The sequence below is a fragment of the Nelusetta ayraudi genome, unplaced genomic scaffold (assembly GCF_046127955.1).
Source record: "Nelusetta ayraudi isolate G7.1 ecotype Tasmania unplaced genomic scaffold, CSIRO-AGI_Nayr_v1 ptg000031l, whole genome shotgun sequence".
In the NCBI taxonomy this organism is placed as follows: Eukaryota; Metazoa; Chordata; class Actinopteri; order Tetraodontiformes; family Monacanthidae; genus Nelusetta; species Nelusetta ayraudi.
In genome coordinates, this window is record NW_027466081.1 from 4,080,925 (window position 1) to 4,097,071 (window position 16,147).

At 45.0% G+C, this 16,147-nt stretch overlaps 1 protein-coding gene across 13 annotated transcripts in view; it reads right to left on the minus strand.

The window, feature by feature from the left end:
- Positions 1–869: 869 nt before the first annotated feature.
- The window catches only part of LOC142891442 (mitogen-activated protein kinase kinase kinase kinase 4-like), a 75,597-nt gene continuing 60,319 nt past the window's right edge, over positions 870–16,147 (minus strand). For 5 of the 13 annotated variants that reach the window (XM_076030979.1, XM_076030983.1, XM_076030976.1 and 2 more), the window contains 15 exons: positions 15,385–15,479; positions 13,797–13,957; positions 13,515–13,612; positions 12,712–12,893; positions 11,710–11,827; positions 10,836–11,270; positions 9,839–9,953; positions 9,368–9,535; positions 8,534–8,677; positions 6,929–7,063; positions 4,689–4,789; positions 4,351–4,500; positions 4,100–4,259; positions 3,318–3,457; positions 870–2,247 (listed from right to left, as the gene is read on the minus strand). In XM_076030979.1, coding sequence (XP_075887094.1) covers positions 2,164–2,247; positions 3,318–3,457; positions 4,100–4,259; positions 4,351–4,500; positions 4,689–4,789; positions 6,929–7,063; positions 8,534–8,677; positions 9,368–9,535; positions 9,839–9,953; positions 10,836–11,270; positions 11,710–11,827; positions 12,712–12,893; positions 13,515–13,612; positions 13,797–13,957; positions 15,385–15,479 — 2,286 coding nt within the window. In that variant the 3' untranslated portion in view covers positions 870–2,163. Of the gene's footprint in view, positions 2,248–3,317; positions 3,458–4,099; positions 4,260–4,350; positions 4,501–4,688; positions 4,790–6,928; positions 7,064–8,533; positions 8,678–9,367; positions 9,536–9,838; positions 9,954–10,835; positions 11,271–11,709; positions 11,828–12,711; positions 12,894–13,514; positions 13,613–13,796; positions 13,958–14,037; positions 15,271–15,343; positions 15,480–16,147 lie in introns of those variants that run through there. The other 8 variants (XM_076030980.1, XM_076030977.1, XM_076030985.1 and 5 more) reach the window with 5 other exon arrangements.

Here is a 16,147-nt window from a genome sequence, read left to right on the forward strand (position 1 = left end):
AGAGAGAGAGAGAGAGAGAGAGAGAGAGAGAGAGAGAGAGAGAGAGAGAGAGAGAGAGAGAGAGAGAAAAAAAAAATATCTGCCTTCTCATTTCTGCTCCCGCCCCTTCATCACAGCAACGCACGTGAAATCCAGCGTCGGCGAGGGAACTTCTCCGACCACGCACCTTGTTTCTAGGGGCGAGTCCTGCGCTCGGAAGTTCTCCCCCCCAAAAAATCCCAACCTAGACAAAATATCTACACCTGATGTCGAGGCTTCGTAACTGCCGCTTTCTTTCTTTCTTTCTTTCTTTCTTTCTTTCTTTCTTTCTTTCTTTCTTTCTTTCTTTCTTTTTTTTTTTACCCCCGTCGTCTCAGAAAAATAAAAAATAAAATAAAGATTTGAACATCTAGGACTGATCACTTCTGACAATATACAAACCAAAAAGAAAGGAAGCGAGAAATAAAGCACATTGTTTCATGCCATGGACCACCACACGAGTTATACGTCTTTCTACATTCCGGACACTTAGTGCATTTGCATTCATACAGATGATATAGAAATGAACAACAAAAAAAAAAAGGGGGGGGGGATGAGAGAAGTTGACTTAAAAGAATAACATTAATGAAAGAAAGAAAAAAACAAAACGCCTTCTCGTCTGCTGACACAAACCTGCGTTGACTTTTCTGCTACAAAAATTCCAATCCGTCCGTGACTACTCGCACGCTTTTGTTATACTGTCACTCTATAATCATCTCTCTTTCTTTCTTTCTTTTTTACATCTGACTATTTACAGCTGGCTTACGTTCTCCAGCTTTGAAACACAGACTGACCATCTGAGAAGATCTTGTTCGACCGGTGGGGGAAGGGGAATACACTGACCACTGATCTGGAAGATTTAATGATTTTTTTTATTATTGTTATTATTATTGTAAATACACACCTTTTTTTTAAATATTTGTTTGTATGTTTTTTGGACCACACCCACATCACTTAGACAAACACACCTTTGCACTTCCGTGAGTGAAAAGCAAGCAAACGGCAAATTATGGGTGGATGTGTGTGTTAATCTTTAAAAAAGAAAGAAAAAGAAAAGCAAAAAAAAAAAAGGTAAAAGACATGTTTTACTCCACATAGTTACACTTATTTTCAAGGAATAATTAATAATTAATAATAATAATGATAATTCAAAAAATACTATTCTGAAATCCATCTGGTTTTAACGTCTTTCTTTAGCATCACCTTTGTTTGTTTTTTTTGTTTTCTTAAAGCACATGTCCGAAACACGATAAGTCCACAACACACACACACGCGCACACACACACGCACACGCACGCACCCTCCTGCCAAGTCCCATCGACCGCACTTACAGTAGAACCTCAATCAACAGGCTCCTCCCACCCGCTTCGTCACCACGACGACCCGCCCGACCCGGTCAGCTCTTGGGCTGCTCATACCCCCAACCAATCTGTCTCTTCGCGTCAGCAGTAATTGGACCAAAAACAGAAGTACATTTACACACACTACTGTAGCATTAATCAAACAGACACCTGCACCACCGGCCCCACCTGCCGGGGGAGGCGAGGTGGGCGGCGGAAGGGGAAGGGGTTCTCCTACTCGGGAGGCGGACCTGCAGAAGGTGGTCGCAGTAGCAGTAGTTACAGGAGTAGTAATCAGAGTACTAGTAGTTAGAAACTTCGCCTCGCCTGCCTTCACACCAGCCCAGGCGCTCGGAAAAGGATGCAGAGGTAAAAAATGTGTCCCATCACCTTCTGACCGGCACCAAGAACACGCAGGAACGGGAAACCACGGCCCTCTGCCGCTCAATTCACATTTTACACACTTCCCCGATTCTCTCGCACGCATCTACTGGTCGCTGACTTCACTGTGTCATCTCAAGTCATCGCTTCAGGTATTTCACGCGGCGGCGGCACGACTCGGCTTTCCGGCTGCATCTCTGGCGCCACCCGGAGGGGGAAAAGGTGAAGTCACTGTTGGTTCGGCCAATCCCCGTCCGGTGAAGGAGGGGAGGCCGGCTGGTTGCGGGTTTGGCGTTCATGTCTCCCAAAATGCTGACGGGACATCGACGACGGGTTTCTGAGATCCAGTGTTGGTGATGGGTGGAGGACAGCGAGGAGGAGGTGGAGGAGGAGGAGGAAGAAGAAGAGGCGAGGCATGGGACCTCTACCAGCTGAGCAGATTGCTTCTGCCCAGAGTCATGAAGTAGACCTGGCTGGAGCCGCCGGACCGAACCGAGGCGAAGAACACCTGAGGAGAAGAACGGGAAACTGGTCACAGCCACTATTTCCACCTCAGGTGTCGAGTGCAATCTGAGCAGAGAACCGGTGCCAAGACCCCATGTGACCTCCACCGTAAGACAACAACGCAATCATGTCAGCTGCCATCTCTGACAGCTAGTACGGCTACACCACTTGGAAAAACCCATAATGACTGAGGCCTTCATTCCCCTTTCTGGACTTTTGTATCTGATCCTCAACGAAGAGTTTTGCCCAAGTGGTCGACCTGTAGCGACACACCAGCTAGTGAAGCAATGATGCATTTGTCACCTTACGTAGTCTTTTGCACATCTTACTCTTGTTTTTTTGTCCAATTTCGTTTGTTCTATTTGTCACTAGGCTCCAACTAGTGATTGTTGTGTAGTTTGCTTGTTATCTTTCGTACTGCAACAGTGGAGTTTCCCAATTTGGAATCAATAAAGTACACCCATCAGTCCATCTATGTTGTGGTAAATAATATTGACTTAAAGCGTATGTAACCCAAATGTCCTCGTCAGTCAGGGGCTGCAGATTTCTCTGCACCTCAAAGGTCTGATATTCCACACATGATATTTTGGCAGCATTGCGCAACACATAAAAACCAGAAAGCTCTCTGGATCTGCCGCACGCAGCGTGTTCAGCCCTCTGTTTACAACCTCCTGCTAAACACTGCGCTCTCACATCCTGCTCAAACTGAAGTTTTTTTTCTTCTTCACCCTTCCACACGTTTGGAAGTGGTCAAAAACAAGGGGAGATATCCAAGGGTAAAACTGACACTTGGCTGGTGGCCGTTGTTGAGGTGCCCGTGCCCCTTGTGACGTCACAAGGAGCTGATTTTCCAGAACTGATTATCGGTGGAAAACATTACTGTGAATTCGCTGCATATTCAAAAATCCCATAAGGGCCAGTGGACGACCGGAATGGACCAGCTTTCGAGTCTCTCAGTCCGACAACGGTAACTATCACGAATCAGTTCATTTTTAATTTTGCCGTCATATTTTTCTGAGGAAATAACGCAACGGCAGGACTGACGCAGTCGGTTGTGTCGCAGCGGCCTCTAACCTTGTCGTTTCTTTCACACAGGAACTTGAGTCTCTGGGCTCTCTTGTGCATGAAGACGCCGTCCAGGTGGCCGGTTTCCACCGAGCGGATCTCAATGGCCTTCTCCCCCCATCCCATGATCTGGTTGGATCGAATGTAAGCTGCAAAGAGAGAGAGAGAACAAAATTAAAGTTAAGACTGCTAAAGTGCCCACGTGCAAGCATGTAAACCAAAACAAAACTGAAGACAAGGTTGTAGCATATTTGCCTGCAGTAGAGGTGGTTACTTCCCATCAAACGATTAATTTTTTTAATCGCGATTAATCACGCATTGATTTGCGTGTTAAAATTCTGTTATTTTTCCTTTTCGTGTCCATATTTATGGAAAGCTTACCGGAGCGAAGGAAGGAACCAAATGAACACCAACATTCTTTCAAAAAACTGTGCACCTACAGTCGACCCACCTATTGCATATGCATTTTGTTGAAGAACCACATGGGAGAAAAAAATGTATTTCTGTCCTAAGCTGAATCTTGTACAATCTGCTCCAAAAATTAAAGTCAAAGTTCAAGTTTGTGCACAGGATGCAGTGTCGAAACACAGCACTTACAGCTTTAGGACATGACTACAGGGGCATGGAAGGGACGGAACGGCCTGAGATCCACCAAAATTTTCTTGCACTATACCTTGTATGTAATGTCATTGCGATTAGCGCGTTAATGCTGACACCTCTTATAATAATAATATTGCCCCTCAAAGTTTCAACACCGGATCTTAGCTTTTGCCTGTGGGGGCTGGACTCACCCACTGAGGTGGGCATCTCGCCCCACTGCAGCACCACGTCCTTGGTGATGCGCCCATAGGTGTTGACGTAGACGCCCTCGTCTTCGTAGCACACCAGCAGCTCGATGCCGTCCGTGTTGGGCAGGATGATGATGGCGTGCGACTGGATACTGGTCTGGATCTGCACGAGACACCCGGAGCTCAAGCGTCGCAACCTTCACCCACCTTTGATTTATTTATTTATTTTTGTTCTTTCGGGGACGTTTCCTTACGTGCGTGGGCAGGTAGATGTCGTAGACGGCGCCGGAGTCCACGTCCACCGCGTGGAAGCCGGAGAAGGAGCCATAGATGACCTTTAACCTCTGCCCCTCCTCCACAGTCAGGTCGACCAGCAGCGGCTTGTGCACCAGGTCGCCGAAAGACTGACGCAAAACGGGTCAGAAAAACAGTTTTTAACCTCTGAACGTCAGCTGAGTAAATATTTGGCAGTGCAAAAAACCCCCCCAAAAAAGAACAAAAAATAGTTCAATAGAGGAAAGAAGCAACACGAACGTGACAATACTATACAGACACTAACCGCAAAACAAACCCAGCTGCAAGTGTGACTCACCTTAAAGGCCATGAACTTGTGGTAGGGCTTCGGGGCCCAGGCATACACTTCCACAGAGTTCTTCAGAGCCAGAACCAAGAATTTGATCCTCTCATATTTAACTGAGGAGGAAAAAAGGGAAGTTATTGGAAGAGGTCAAATAATAAAATGGTTGATCTTTTCAATATGCTGCCTCCCTCACAACTCACAGTTGGAAACCACTTTTACTTACTTGCTGTTAGTGAGAAGATAAAACTGACCTGAATCAAAGAAGTCAGTGCCTGACTGGCTTCATCAAATCTTAATGCATTATCAAATGGAATAATGTCATTTGTATTAATTTGTACATCAGATTTTTTTTAAATAAGAGGTTTCATTTCCCATCATTTAAAAAAAAAAAAAAAAAATCACCTGTGCCTCTATTTTGTCACACAACAACCAATCTTTTCACTGGTTTTGCTTGCTTTACTTTTCAGAAAGGCAGGTAATCGACCCATTATGATGTCACACAGGGTACTGATAAGTTTCCTATGTTAGTGACAACAACTCCACTCAGATGATGGTTCCACACCTCTGAGATTGCCTTGTTATTGCAACAAAGCATTAGTTTTAGCAGGCAGCCGTAAACAACAGGCTAAATGTGTTTGTTTTTTTCTGTAGTTCTTTTTGAATAGTAAGTCAGGTTGAAAGATGGTTGGAGTCCAACAGCCTTGAAGGTTATTGGACTTTTTGTTTGCCTATTGCCTCAATTGTTAAAGGTTGGGATCACGTCAGGAAACATAATATCAAATGTAAAATGTTTTTTTCATTTCCCTGTTTGAAAATACAGTATGCCAACCTCCTTCCTGGCCAAACACCTGAACAGATTGTGATAACCACAGAGGAAAACTGTTCCAGTAAAATAAATGCCTTCACTCCTCAGCTGACCATCAGGTTCTTTCCACCAAGCTTTGACAATGATTTACTGAATACATACGCGACTGAAACGCAACCTCAACACCACTGTCGGAGGAAACGGTTCATGCTCTGCAAGAAATTCTGGACTTTCCAGGCGCATTGATTCACGCTCCGCCAGGCCATTGAATACCAAAACACAAATGTTACACAAAAGAAAATAAACGATAGATGTGTCTTAGCTCATGACACCGCCAAGGACCGCCTGAGGTCCATCACTTGAGAGGGGTTTCCAACAGGAAGTGTGTGCGGTGGCAGTGCCATCACCGAGGACATTCTACATTTTAGACAGGACAGCGCTGAAGAGCCAGCCGAACATCTCTTACGGGATCATTACACCACCGAGGACTTTTCAAATTCATGCACGTGTGCGTGCGCACACACACACACGCACACACAACACAGACATGTATATATGTATATATATATATATATATATATATATATATATATATATGTATATATATATATATATATACATATATACATATACATATATATATACATATACATATATATATATATATATATATATATATATATATACGTATGTATATATATATACGTATGTATATATATATATATATATATATATATATACGTATGTATATATATATATATATATATATATATATATATACGTATGTATATATATATATATATATATATATATATATATACATAAATACATACATATATATATATACGTATACATATATATATATATATATATACATATATATATATACGTATATATATATATATATATATATATACGTATATATATATATATATATATATATATATACGTATATATATATATATATATACTGTTATAATTATTGCTAGCTGCCATGTGTTTCAAGCTGGTAGTGGAGCCTTGAATAACTGCGGTGGATTGCAAACTCTTAGCGGCACCGTTTGCACAGAGCGGTGCTCTTATTCAGGCTTCCAGTCCACCGTTTCTAAAATTCACTGAGCTAAACAAGGCAGTGTTTTTTTGTTTTTTTTTGTCGTCCATTAAGTTTGTTGTTGGCATGGGCCTACTACTTTCCACTTGTCTGACGTCACGCTATATAATTCGTATGGCAGAAACTTGTGCAATGAGAAACATTCCATGTTGTCTAGATCATAAAATAAAATGTGATAAAATTTGTGAATTAACAAGATAAAGGCCAAACCCTGACACACACACACACACATTATAGGTAGATGCTGATATTGACAGGATGTAAAGTAATTAAAAAAAAATGCTGATCTGCTGCAGTGCTTCAGACATGAACACGTGCCAACATCTTGGGACGTACCAACTTTATAGTGGACGCAGCCCTCCAGGTCTCCCACGGTGGTCCAACCCTGCTTCTTCTCCACCTCGGGGTCGTTGTGCAGAATCTTGTTCCTCAGCCATGACAGGTAATACACTCGCAGTTTGTTCTTTTTGCCTGCGGTGACGTGAGAAGAACTAATTACGACATTTAAAAACAGGGGGGCATTTTTTTTTTATTTGCGATCCCAAGTTTCCACCTTCCGTCTCCGATAGATTTACAGACGACAATGATTGCGACGCACAAACAAGGCGACCAGAAATTCTAATTCCCATCTCAGACGTTCAGGGGGAACCAGTGAGCTATGGAGGCCCTGCTGAACACGGTCTCTGACGCCAAATAAGGAGACATACCGAGACAAAAGGTGGAGTGAATTACATGATATATGCTGCAATACCAACCTTGACCACTACAAACATCGATCAAGGTCTTGGCCCCAAAGACTGACGACCAAACATGAGGGTGTGCGCAGTTGTTCAGCCGTCTCATAGCAACATCCCAAAGACGAGCGGCTCTCAGGAAGTGGCCTGCGCTAACGCCACGCTGCAGAGATCTTTTCCATGACGCGCAACTCCGCATCGCAGGCTAACGTAAACAAGTTCCGCGGAAGGAAGGGGGCTGCGTGTCACGCTGCGGTATTTCCTTTCCGCAGTGTGTCAGCGCTGCGTGTCGCGCACGCGAGTTACGTGATCTCGCACGGCTGGAACTTTTACGCAACTTCTGCTAGTAGGCCAAAGTGTCTGCTACGCAAACACTGACACTGTGACTGGTGTATGTATATAGCACGCACGCACGTGAGTGTGTGTGCGCGTGAGAGAAATTGGGAAAGGGAAGTGAGAAGGGCTTTGTGATTTTGCTCTGAGGAAGTGTTGAGATATTTTTGCGACATCATACGGTTGCACACAACTGTGTTCTCTTGAGATCTGACTGGTTTCAATGTGTTTTAGGTGCCGGTGTGGGAACAAAAGCTTTGATAAGACTCGCACTCGCACACACACAAACAGACTCACACAACACACAACACACAGACTAGGCCAAAGAGAAGTGAGAGTACATGCCTCGGTCACACATCAAATCACTGAAGTCGTATAAGCATAACTCAAACAGTAAGGAAATTTGTGTTTGGTAGTGTGTTAAGTGTGGAGAACTGATTGCTGCACCAACAGAGTAACATCTTTTGGTGGAGGCAGTGTGATGGTGTGGGGGGTGGGTGGGGGGCATCTCCCTCACTGGAAAAACAAGACTTGTCAACATTGGAGGTCATCTCAATGCAGAGAGATATTGAGATGAAATTCTGCAACAGGTGGCAATCCCAGATCTCCACAGTCTGGGACCAAACCCCATCCTCGCCCGCCACAGAGAGAGGTTTATCAGAGACTACCTCCAAAATCTGGGAGTGGAGAGGATGGAACGGCCTGTCAGCAATCCTGACCTCAACCCCATTGAACATTTGTGGGATCAGCTTTATGCCAGAGTGACCCACATAACCTGCAACTTATAACAGCGTAATAAAGGTCAGTTTCAGTGAAAACTGATAATAACCTGCCTGTTAGAGCAGAAATATTGCCTCCGTGTGTGTTGTGTTACCTGATATAGTGACCAGGACGTTGAGACCCTCCAGGACGTCCATCTGCTGGAAGCGTCGCCGATTGATCAGAGGATAAACTTTCCCCTGGCCACTGCGATCCAAGAGCATCAGTCCGCTCTCTGTGCCCACCAACAGGTTCACTCCTGCACACGCACGCACACAATCATTAAAAAATACATACAACATAACATCTATACCCTACATAAACATATATTAAGGAAAATAACCCTTGATGCAATGGCTGATGGAAACGGTGAACCACTGGCCTCGAGCTAAAACAGAACTTTGCTGCCACCATGTGGTAAGAACCTATACAGTCATTATTTCTAGTGATGGTGACTGTTCAAAAAAAATCACCTGGTCCAAACAGTAAAATCAGTCTATTAAGTAATTACTAATGACTGGATATTATAATCATAGTAATAGTAATAATAACAATAACAATAACAATAATATTAATAATGATGATAATGATAACACATTTTATTTGACGCTTTAAATAAAATAAAAATCAAAAAACTATTATTTTGCAGCACCATTAATTTTAATTTCTACTTCAGAAAGGATTGACTGGATTAGCTCCATTACTCAGATTTCAGATGTGAAATCTGGATTATCCATCACGATGACCAACAGGTCTTAAAATTCCATCACAATACTGCTTCCATTACATAACCAAGCTGCTTCCTAGATGGATAAAGAAGAAGATGGGAGCTATTAGAGCGAGAAGCAGCTGCTCCAAGCTTTTCCAGAAGACCGGAGACTCTGGGTTGTAAAGAGTTATCAGAACTTAACAGCGTTTTCACATTGCACATCTTATTGACGCGTCTTACCCCAGAGCGCAGCGCACAGGATCTCCGAGTTGAACCTTTTCTTGTACTTGCGAATCTCTGGCGTGTCACTCTGCGGGCGGGTGTTGACGGGGTTGACGTTGACCACCGAGCCCTTCCGGGACGGGTCGGCCCTCAGGGCCTCCGCCAGCCGGGCGTCGTTTCCGTAGCCTAGGAGGTCAAAGGGAAGGGCTTAGGTGGGACAGTGTAGGGCGTAGAGTTCACACGGGCAAGGTTGAGGGTCAGTCAAAGAAGTCGAGCGTTACAAGCGTGGACGGGTCGCCTTGACGTGCTGGATTTAGAGGATGAAGAGTCTAAAGAGGTACAGTTTCCTTAGTGGAGATCAGCAGAGTTTGAAGGGAAAGTTCTAAAAATTCAGAATCATTTGGATGACAAAATCAGTTTTCATAAAGGCGAACTTGCCACTTCCTGCAGAACGAAAAGCGAAAGAGCGGGCAGGCGGGCTGTGCTTACCGATGTTGTTGAGGGCGCTGCCGGTGGATGGAGAGACTTGCAGGAGGCGAGGGTCGATGAACGGAGTGAAGGAGGAGGAGGACTTGTGTTTCTGCATGCTGTTGCTGGATTGGCTCTGAGGCGACACGGAGCGAGGTTAGAGGGGCGGAGGGCGAGAGATCGCAGATTGTACAAACGCTCGGCAGGACGACACGAGTCAAAACGGGCAGGCAGACTGTGACGACGCTCATCATGCATGTACAATGGGCACACAGAGGGAGAAATAATGAACAATACTGAAATCAAGGGGCAAAAATGATGGGGGGGCAAACACATGGATGGCCACAATAAGAAAAAAATGGAGAAAATGTGGTTCCAAAATGAGGATTTTTTTTTTTTTTTTCTCACGGGAAACATACTTGCCGTTGTGCTGCCCTGTTTTCTATGATCTATTGTCTGTGGAACGTGAAAATATTGTTTTGGTGAATACAGGCAAGATTAAGGGTTAAAATGGGACTTAGATAATGGGGGTTTCTGAGGATAGTGAGTGTCAATAAGAGTTAATAGATTCTGTCGTCCATGTTTCAAAACTACAAGGTTGTTCACGGTTATAACTGTTACATGTTATAACTTAGTTATAACTTACTGTTACACGTTAACAGTCAATAAATAATTGCATCCTAATTGAACGACAAAAGTGGTCGGAAATATATCCAGCATTATTTATTCCCCTTAACTGTATTTTTTAAATTACAATATCTTCCACTGCTGCTGTTTAGAATGTTTTGTAACATAATCAAAAGTGACCAGAAGTGACCAGCAGAGGGCGCCAAACCAAGCCTTGTGCATAAGTCATATCTGCGCAAAGGTTGTTCCAAAAGCATTTTAAATGCAAGATTCACTTGTTTTCCCATCACTGGGAGTCTGCAGACTGGCTGTTTTCTTCCTCTCTGCGAGGTCGACCTAATGATCCAATGACCTAATCGGGCGTCACTTCCTGGGGGTGGGGGGGACGTACCTCAACGAGGATGGCGAGCTTGTCCAGGGGGATCTGCGGGGACATGGAGGAGGGGCTGGCGAGGCTGGAGGAGGAGGGGGAGCTGGATGCGGTGGAGGAGGGGGAGGGGGAGGAGGGCGAGGAGTGGTGGCTCTGCTGGATCAGGTCGGGGAGGTGGTGGATGCGGCCCGCGAAGCCGTTCCTGTCCGAGCTGTGCTGCCCGGCGGGGGTCTGATGCTGCTGCTGCTGCTGGTGGTGTTGGTGGTGGTGGTGGTGGAAGTGGTGTTGATGGTGGGAGGAGGGGGGACTGGGGGTGTGGAGGAGGTGGTGGTGTTGTTGGTGTTGGTGGTGGTGCCCGGGACTCGGGCTGAAGCCCGCGAGCAGGCCTTGGCCCGGGTTGGGACCCGGGTTGGGACCCGGGTTGGGGCCTGGGCGCTTTCTGCTGTCGCCTGCACTCTGGAAGTAGAAAGAGGGGTAGACGGCTGTGGGTCTGGGCGTGTTCCTGACCAGCTCGGGGGACGGGAAGGTGTTAGCTACGGCAAAGGGCAAGCTAAAGCGGCTATTCTACAGGCGGAGAGAGAAGTCTTGTTAGTCTTTTGAGGCGCTGGCGCTGTCGTCTGCAAAGAAGAAACGACGGCGGACTCGTTGGAGAAGCGTCAGGATTCGTGTTCTTGGTTAAACTGAGGCTCGCACTCGGCTTTTCTGCGCGGCAACGGACGACAACGGAACATAATTGATGATCACGAGGAAATAATATGGTGATAAAAAAAACAAAACAAAAAAAAAACAGGGGTGCGGATGAACACAACGGAACAGTTGAGTGACAGGTTCCATGCAGAAGGTTTGGTCGGGGCCGGGGTCGGGGGTTTGTTCCTCCTGGTGAGGGAGGTTCTACCTGTCTGACGATCAGCGTGCTGTCTTTGCAGGGCGTCGAGCCGGCGTCGCTCTCGCCCTCGTCGTGAACAATCATGGTTTTCACCGACTCCGTCTCGCCGTTGCTCAGCCTGGAGGACCTGCGGGGGAGCGGAGATTTTGTTTTTTTTTAGAAATAGTGGTGGAGTGCTGGTGCAAGTTTGAGGGTTTTTGTGTTTGTTTCTTTCAAAAGTGTAACAGTGCAACTACTACCAGTGTATTGCAATCGTACAGGTTTCACAGAGTTGATATTTAGTGGCATAGAGTCCCTAACACTAGTCCCTTACCATGTGCAATATATATGTATATATTGTATACATATGCACACATCTCATATAATATTAATCTCAGGTACAATTATTTGAGTGCAATATATATTTCAGTTCAATTTATTTAACTTCATCGCATATGCAATCATAAAGTCTTCTAGTACATTTAGGTATTGCAGTGTATATAGATAAGTCTAGCTTTATTTTTTGTGATAATGTATATTAAAGATTGTTTTGATTAATTTCAATTCAAAATAATGTCCATGTTGTGGGATCAATAAGAAAATCAATCAATCAATCAATCAATGATTGAAAAATTAACATTCCAAGTTCAGACATTACTTAATAAAGGCAAATTGCACTTTTTCTAAAATGTGCAAAAAATAAAAAAGTCTAGTCTGTCTGTCAACTTCTCTTGTTTCTTGATACACGGAAATATATATTTTTAAATGGTTTCGCAAATCAGATTTTAAACTTGCTGGAGCATCTTTTGGAATATTCCGACTTGAACGTAGTCGCTTGGCTCTCACTCGCCACCTCCTGAGTCCGCGGTCAAACCCCAAATCCATCAGCAAAGTATGACGGATGTGCATGAGCTGATGCTAACAGCTGCTTTTCAGGCAAATGTGTATTTTCTAAGTACACATTAGAAATACAATGACTACACTGGGCACTGGTCATCCCAGCCGACTCAGGAGTTGGACCATTGGACGTACAGAGCTCTGGTGTCCTCCGGGCCGGAGGTCGACTCCTCGCCGGCCTCCTGGTCCACCTCCTCGTCGTCGTCCTCGTCGGTGGTGTCCGACTCCTCGCTGGAGGACGAGTAATCCGTCACCTTGTTGGGGGGGCGGACGTCGTCAACGGCACGCAGCTCCTTGGCCAGGGCCGTCAGGTCCTGCTGGTTTAAGGAGGCGGAGTCCACCGTTAATGCTTTGGCTAGCTTTTTTTTTTTTTTTTTTTTAAATCGGAAGAATCGCTGGGCCAGTTTGTTAGCCGTCATACTCAAAAGTAAATGAATAAAAGCAGGAAACAGGAAGCTGCCAAAGAGGAGGAGTGGTTACAGTCCAGCCAATGAGAAGCCAGGGTGAGAGCAGCAGAAGCCAGAGCAGAGAGCCAGCAGCAGATGTTCTTCACGGCTCTGCAGGTTAGGTTAGTGGATTAATTCAAAGCTGCAAGAATGGAAATGTTAGGTCAAAGTCAATTCTTTTATTGGTTGTGGTTACAGAAAATGGTGAGTAAAGACGGTGAAGATGGGCGACGCCTAGGCAGGAAGAACAGCGAGCCCCGTGGACTGAAAGCAAGCGGTTAGTCAAGAAACCCCAAACAGATAGAACGAGCAGTTTACAAAGGTGCGACTGTGCCGCTCTATTCGACGGCGAGCAGGTCACATGACACCTGAGTCGAAGGAACCAATCACACACAGGAGGAGAGGACCGCGGGCTGGTCGACACACAGGTTTCTAGTTCTAGCACCAGAGGCTGGGAGCTGGGAGCTAACGGCTGCAGGTCGACTCTCTCACCGCTGGTCTGCTCGGCCGGACCAAGTCCCGCCTCTCCTCCGGCTTTTTTCCAGCAGCCTCGGGACGGTGGAGGGGCGAGCCCTCGGATTTGGACGAGGCTGAGTGAGGGAGGGAGGTGAGACGGTCAGTCTTTCTGTTGTGCACAGGTAACGCTGGAATCAAACTGCTCGGCTGGGTTTCTCCTCTAGGGAGGTGATATTTACTTCAGCGCGGTTTTCAGATTTATGGCTGAGTGTGTGCGTGTGTGCGTGCGTGCGTGCGTGTGTGTGTGTGTTGACTCACAGCGGGCCCTGAACCTCTCCCCAGAACCGCAGTGAGAGCCCGGCTGAGAGCTGGAGTTACTGGAGCTGCTGGAGGAGCTGGAGCCTCCACTGCCGCTGTTACTGGTCTGTCTGGGAACCAGTTTCTCCACGCGCTCCCACAGGAGCCGAGGCTCCGCCACACTGCGGGGCCAACAAGATGTCCGCAAAGGTCAGACACAGAGCCGTCAGGTGGGCTCGCAAAGGAGCTTTTTTTTAATAAAAAAAAATAAATACCAATCAATCAAATGTTAACGATTAACTCATTAGTTGTTAGTTGATTGACCTTGTCGATCAATTAACGATTGATTGATCAGCCGCGATTTTTCCTGAGAACCTAAATTTCACAATGAAAAATGTGTAAGGAACACATTATTTCACCCTTAAATAATGTTGTGGGTCTAATGTGACCCATTTTTACATTAGAGAACAGTACGAAAAAAACATCCTAAATATTTATCCTCTGACTTTAAGTTGACTTCTAATGGGTCACATTTCAACTTCTTTTCAAAAAAATTGTTTAAAAGTAACTTGTTCTAGGTATATTATGACCATCACAGTACCTACAGGTGAATTGCTCTTTCCTGCCACTCCACTGTTAAAATGATATTAATTACCCGTGTAAAAATATTCAATTAATTGCGACTAATTTAATTTAATTTAATCGATTAAATTCTTAATCGACAATTAATCGATAATCGATTAATTGTTAACATTCCTAGTTAATTTCAAACTCAGTGTCTAGTATAAACTGGTGTTTTGTAAGCAGAGGGATAAATGTGTTGTGGAGGTGATTAATCACGCGTGGCTCTTTCACTGGATTCTGGGATGGAAAATTAAGAACTGAATTGTCCAAAACATGTTGGCCAATAACGACTGGCTCGATTCCTTGTATACACTGATGAATTGTAATCGGAAAAGTAATATTCCTCATGACTGAAAACCTAAATAAAAAGAAGCATCGAGCTCCGAATGGAAATGTTTTTTCATTCAAGGTTGGAGAAAATCAAATGTGGCACCGTGGGCTGAGAAACGGGGACGGAAACCGGAGAGAATCTAATGGAAAGTCATTTGAAAATAGAAAATTATCATGTTGAACGCATTCTCTCTCTCTCTCTCTCTCTCTCTCTCTCTCTCTCTCTCTCTCTCTCTCTCTCTCTCTCTCTCTCTCTCTCTCTCTCTCTCTCACTCTCACACGCACACACACAAACAAGGAAACCGGCATCACAAGGTTAGACAGCTAGCGCTGTTACGTAAACCCTCCCACGCGGCTTCTTCGACGGAGACGAGAGCAGCAGCAGGCAGACGGTGAAAGGACCGAGTGTTCCCACTCGGCTCCTTCATTTCTCACTTTTCGACTTTTCAGCACTAACAGGCGCTGCGGATGACTTTTTCTACTGTGTTTTTTTTCCTCCAACATCATTTTTCGTAAAAAAGTTCCAGCTAAAAATCTTTCACTGTGTAAAAAGATTACACTTTCAGTCTGCACAACGTTGCACACCCATTATTCCAGCTCGTGCGCGCGCGCACACACACACACACACACACACACACACACAGGTGAGCTTTACCTGGCTGTGTTGCGCTGCACAGCGTGGCCGCCATGCTGGTGAGGCGAGTCGCGCCTCGACAACACCGGGGACCGCGACGTCGTCCTGACGGGAACCTTTCAGTGACAAACACAGTGAGCAGCTCACACACATGCACACGTTTCACAAGAACACAGGAGAGACAACGGGGAAATGGACACAAACACACTACGGAACTTCATGAAATCCTACACAGGGGCGATGACGAGTTGCGGGACGCAGGCATGGACAGTGTCCGCGTGTAGACGATAGCTGCGTTTCCATTACAACTAGAATTGCGCAAAAGCTAAATATCGCAATAGCACGCAAACTTCTAAAAAAAAACCTCAAATATCGCTAAAAGGTTTTGACGCTCTCATGAGGTGGTTTTTCAGCCGTATCGATATAGAGGTGTATCGCAAAAGTCTCATGGAAACACCTTTTCCCATTTACACGTCAGTGGACATCGTGATGTACATGGCCACGTGACCACTTCACTTCAAGTGAAAATGGCGCATTATGTTTGAATGGTGGAGAAGACAGAATATTTTCACCTTTGTCAAACAAACATGAACAAACAAACGCAAACGTAAGTTTTGTAAATCTTGTCCGGGAGATTTTACGTGAATTACGGCCTATGCGCTTCATTCATTCAATGGAAAACACCTGCAAATCGCAATTGTACTTTGAGGATTTTTTCTTGAAATATCACTTTAATTTTGCGAAAAACTGTGATGGAAACGCAGCTTATGTATTTGTAGAATCG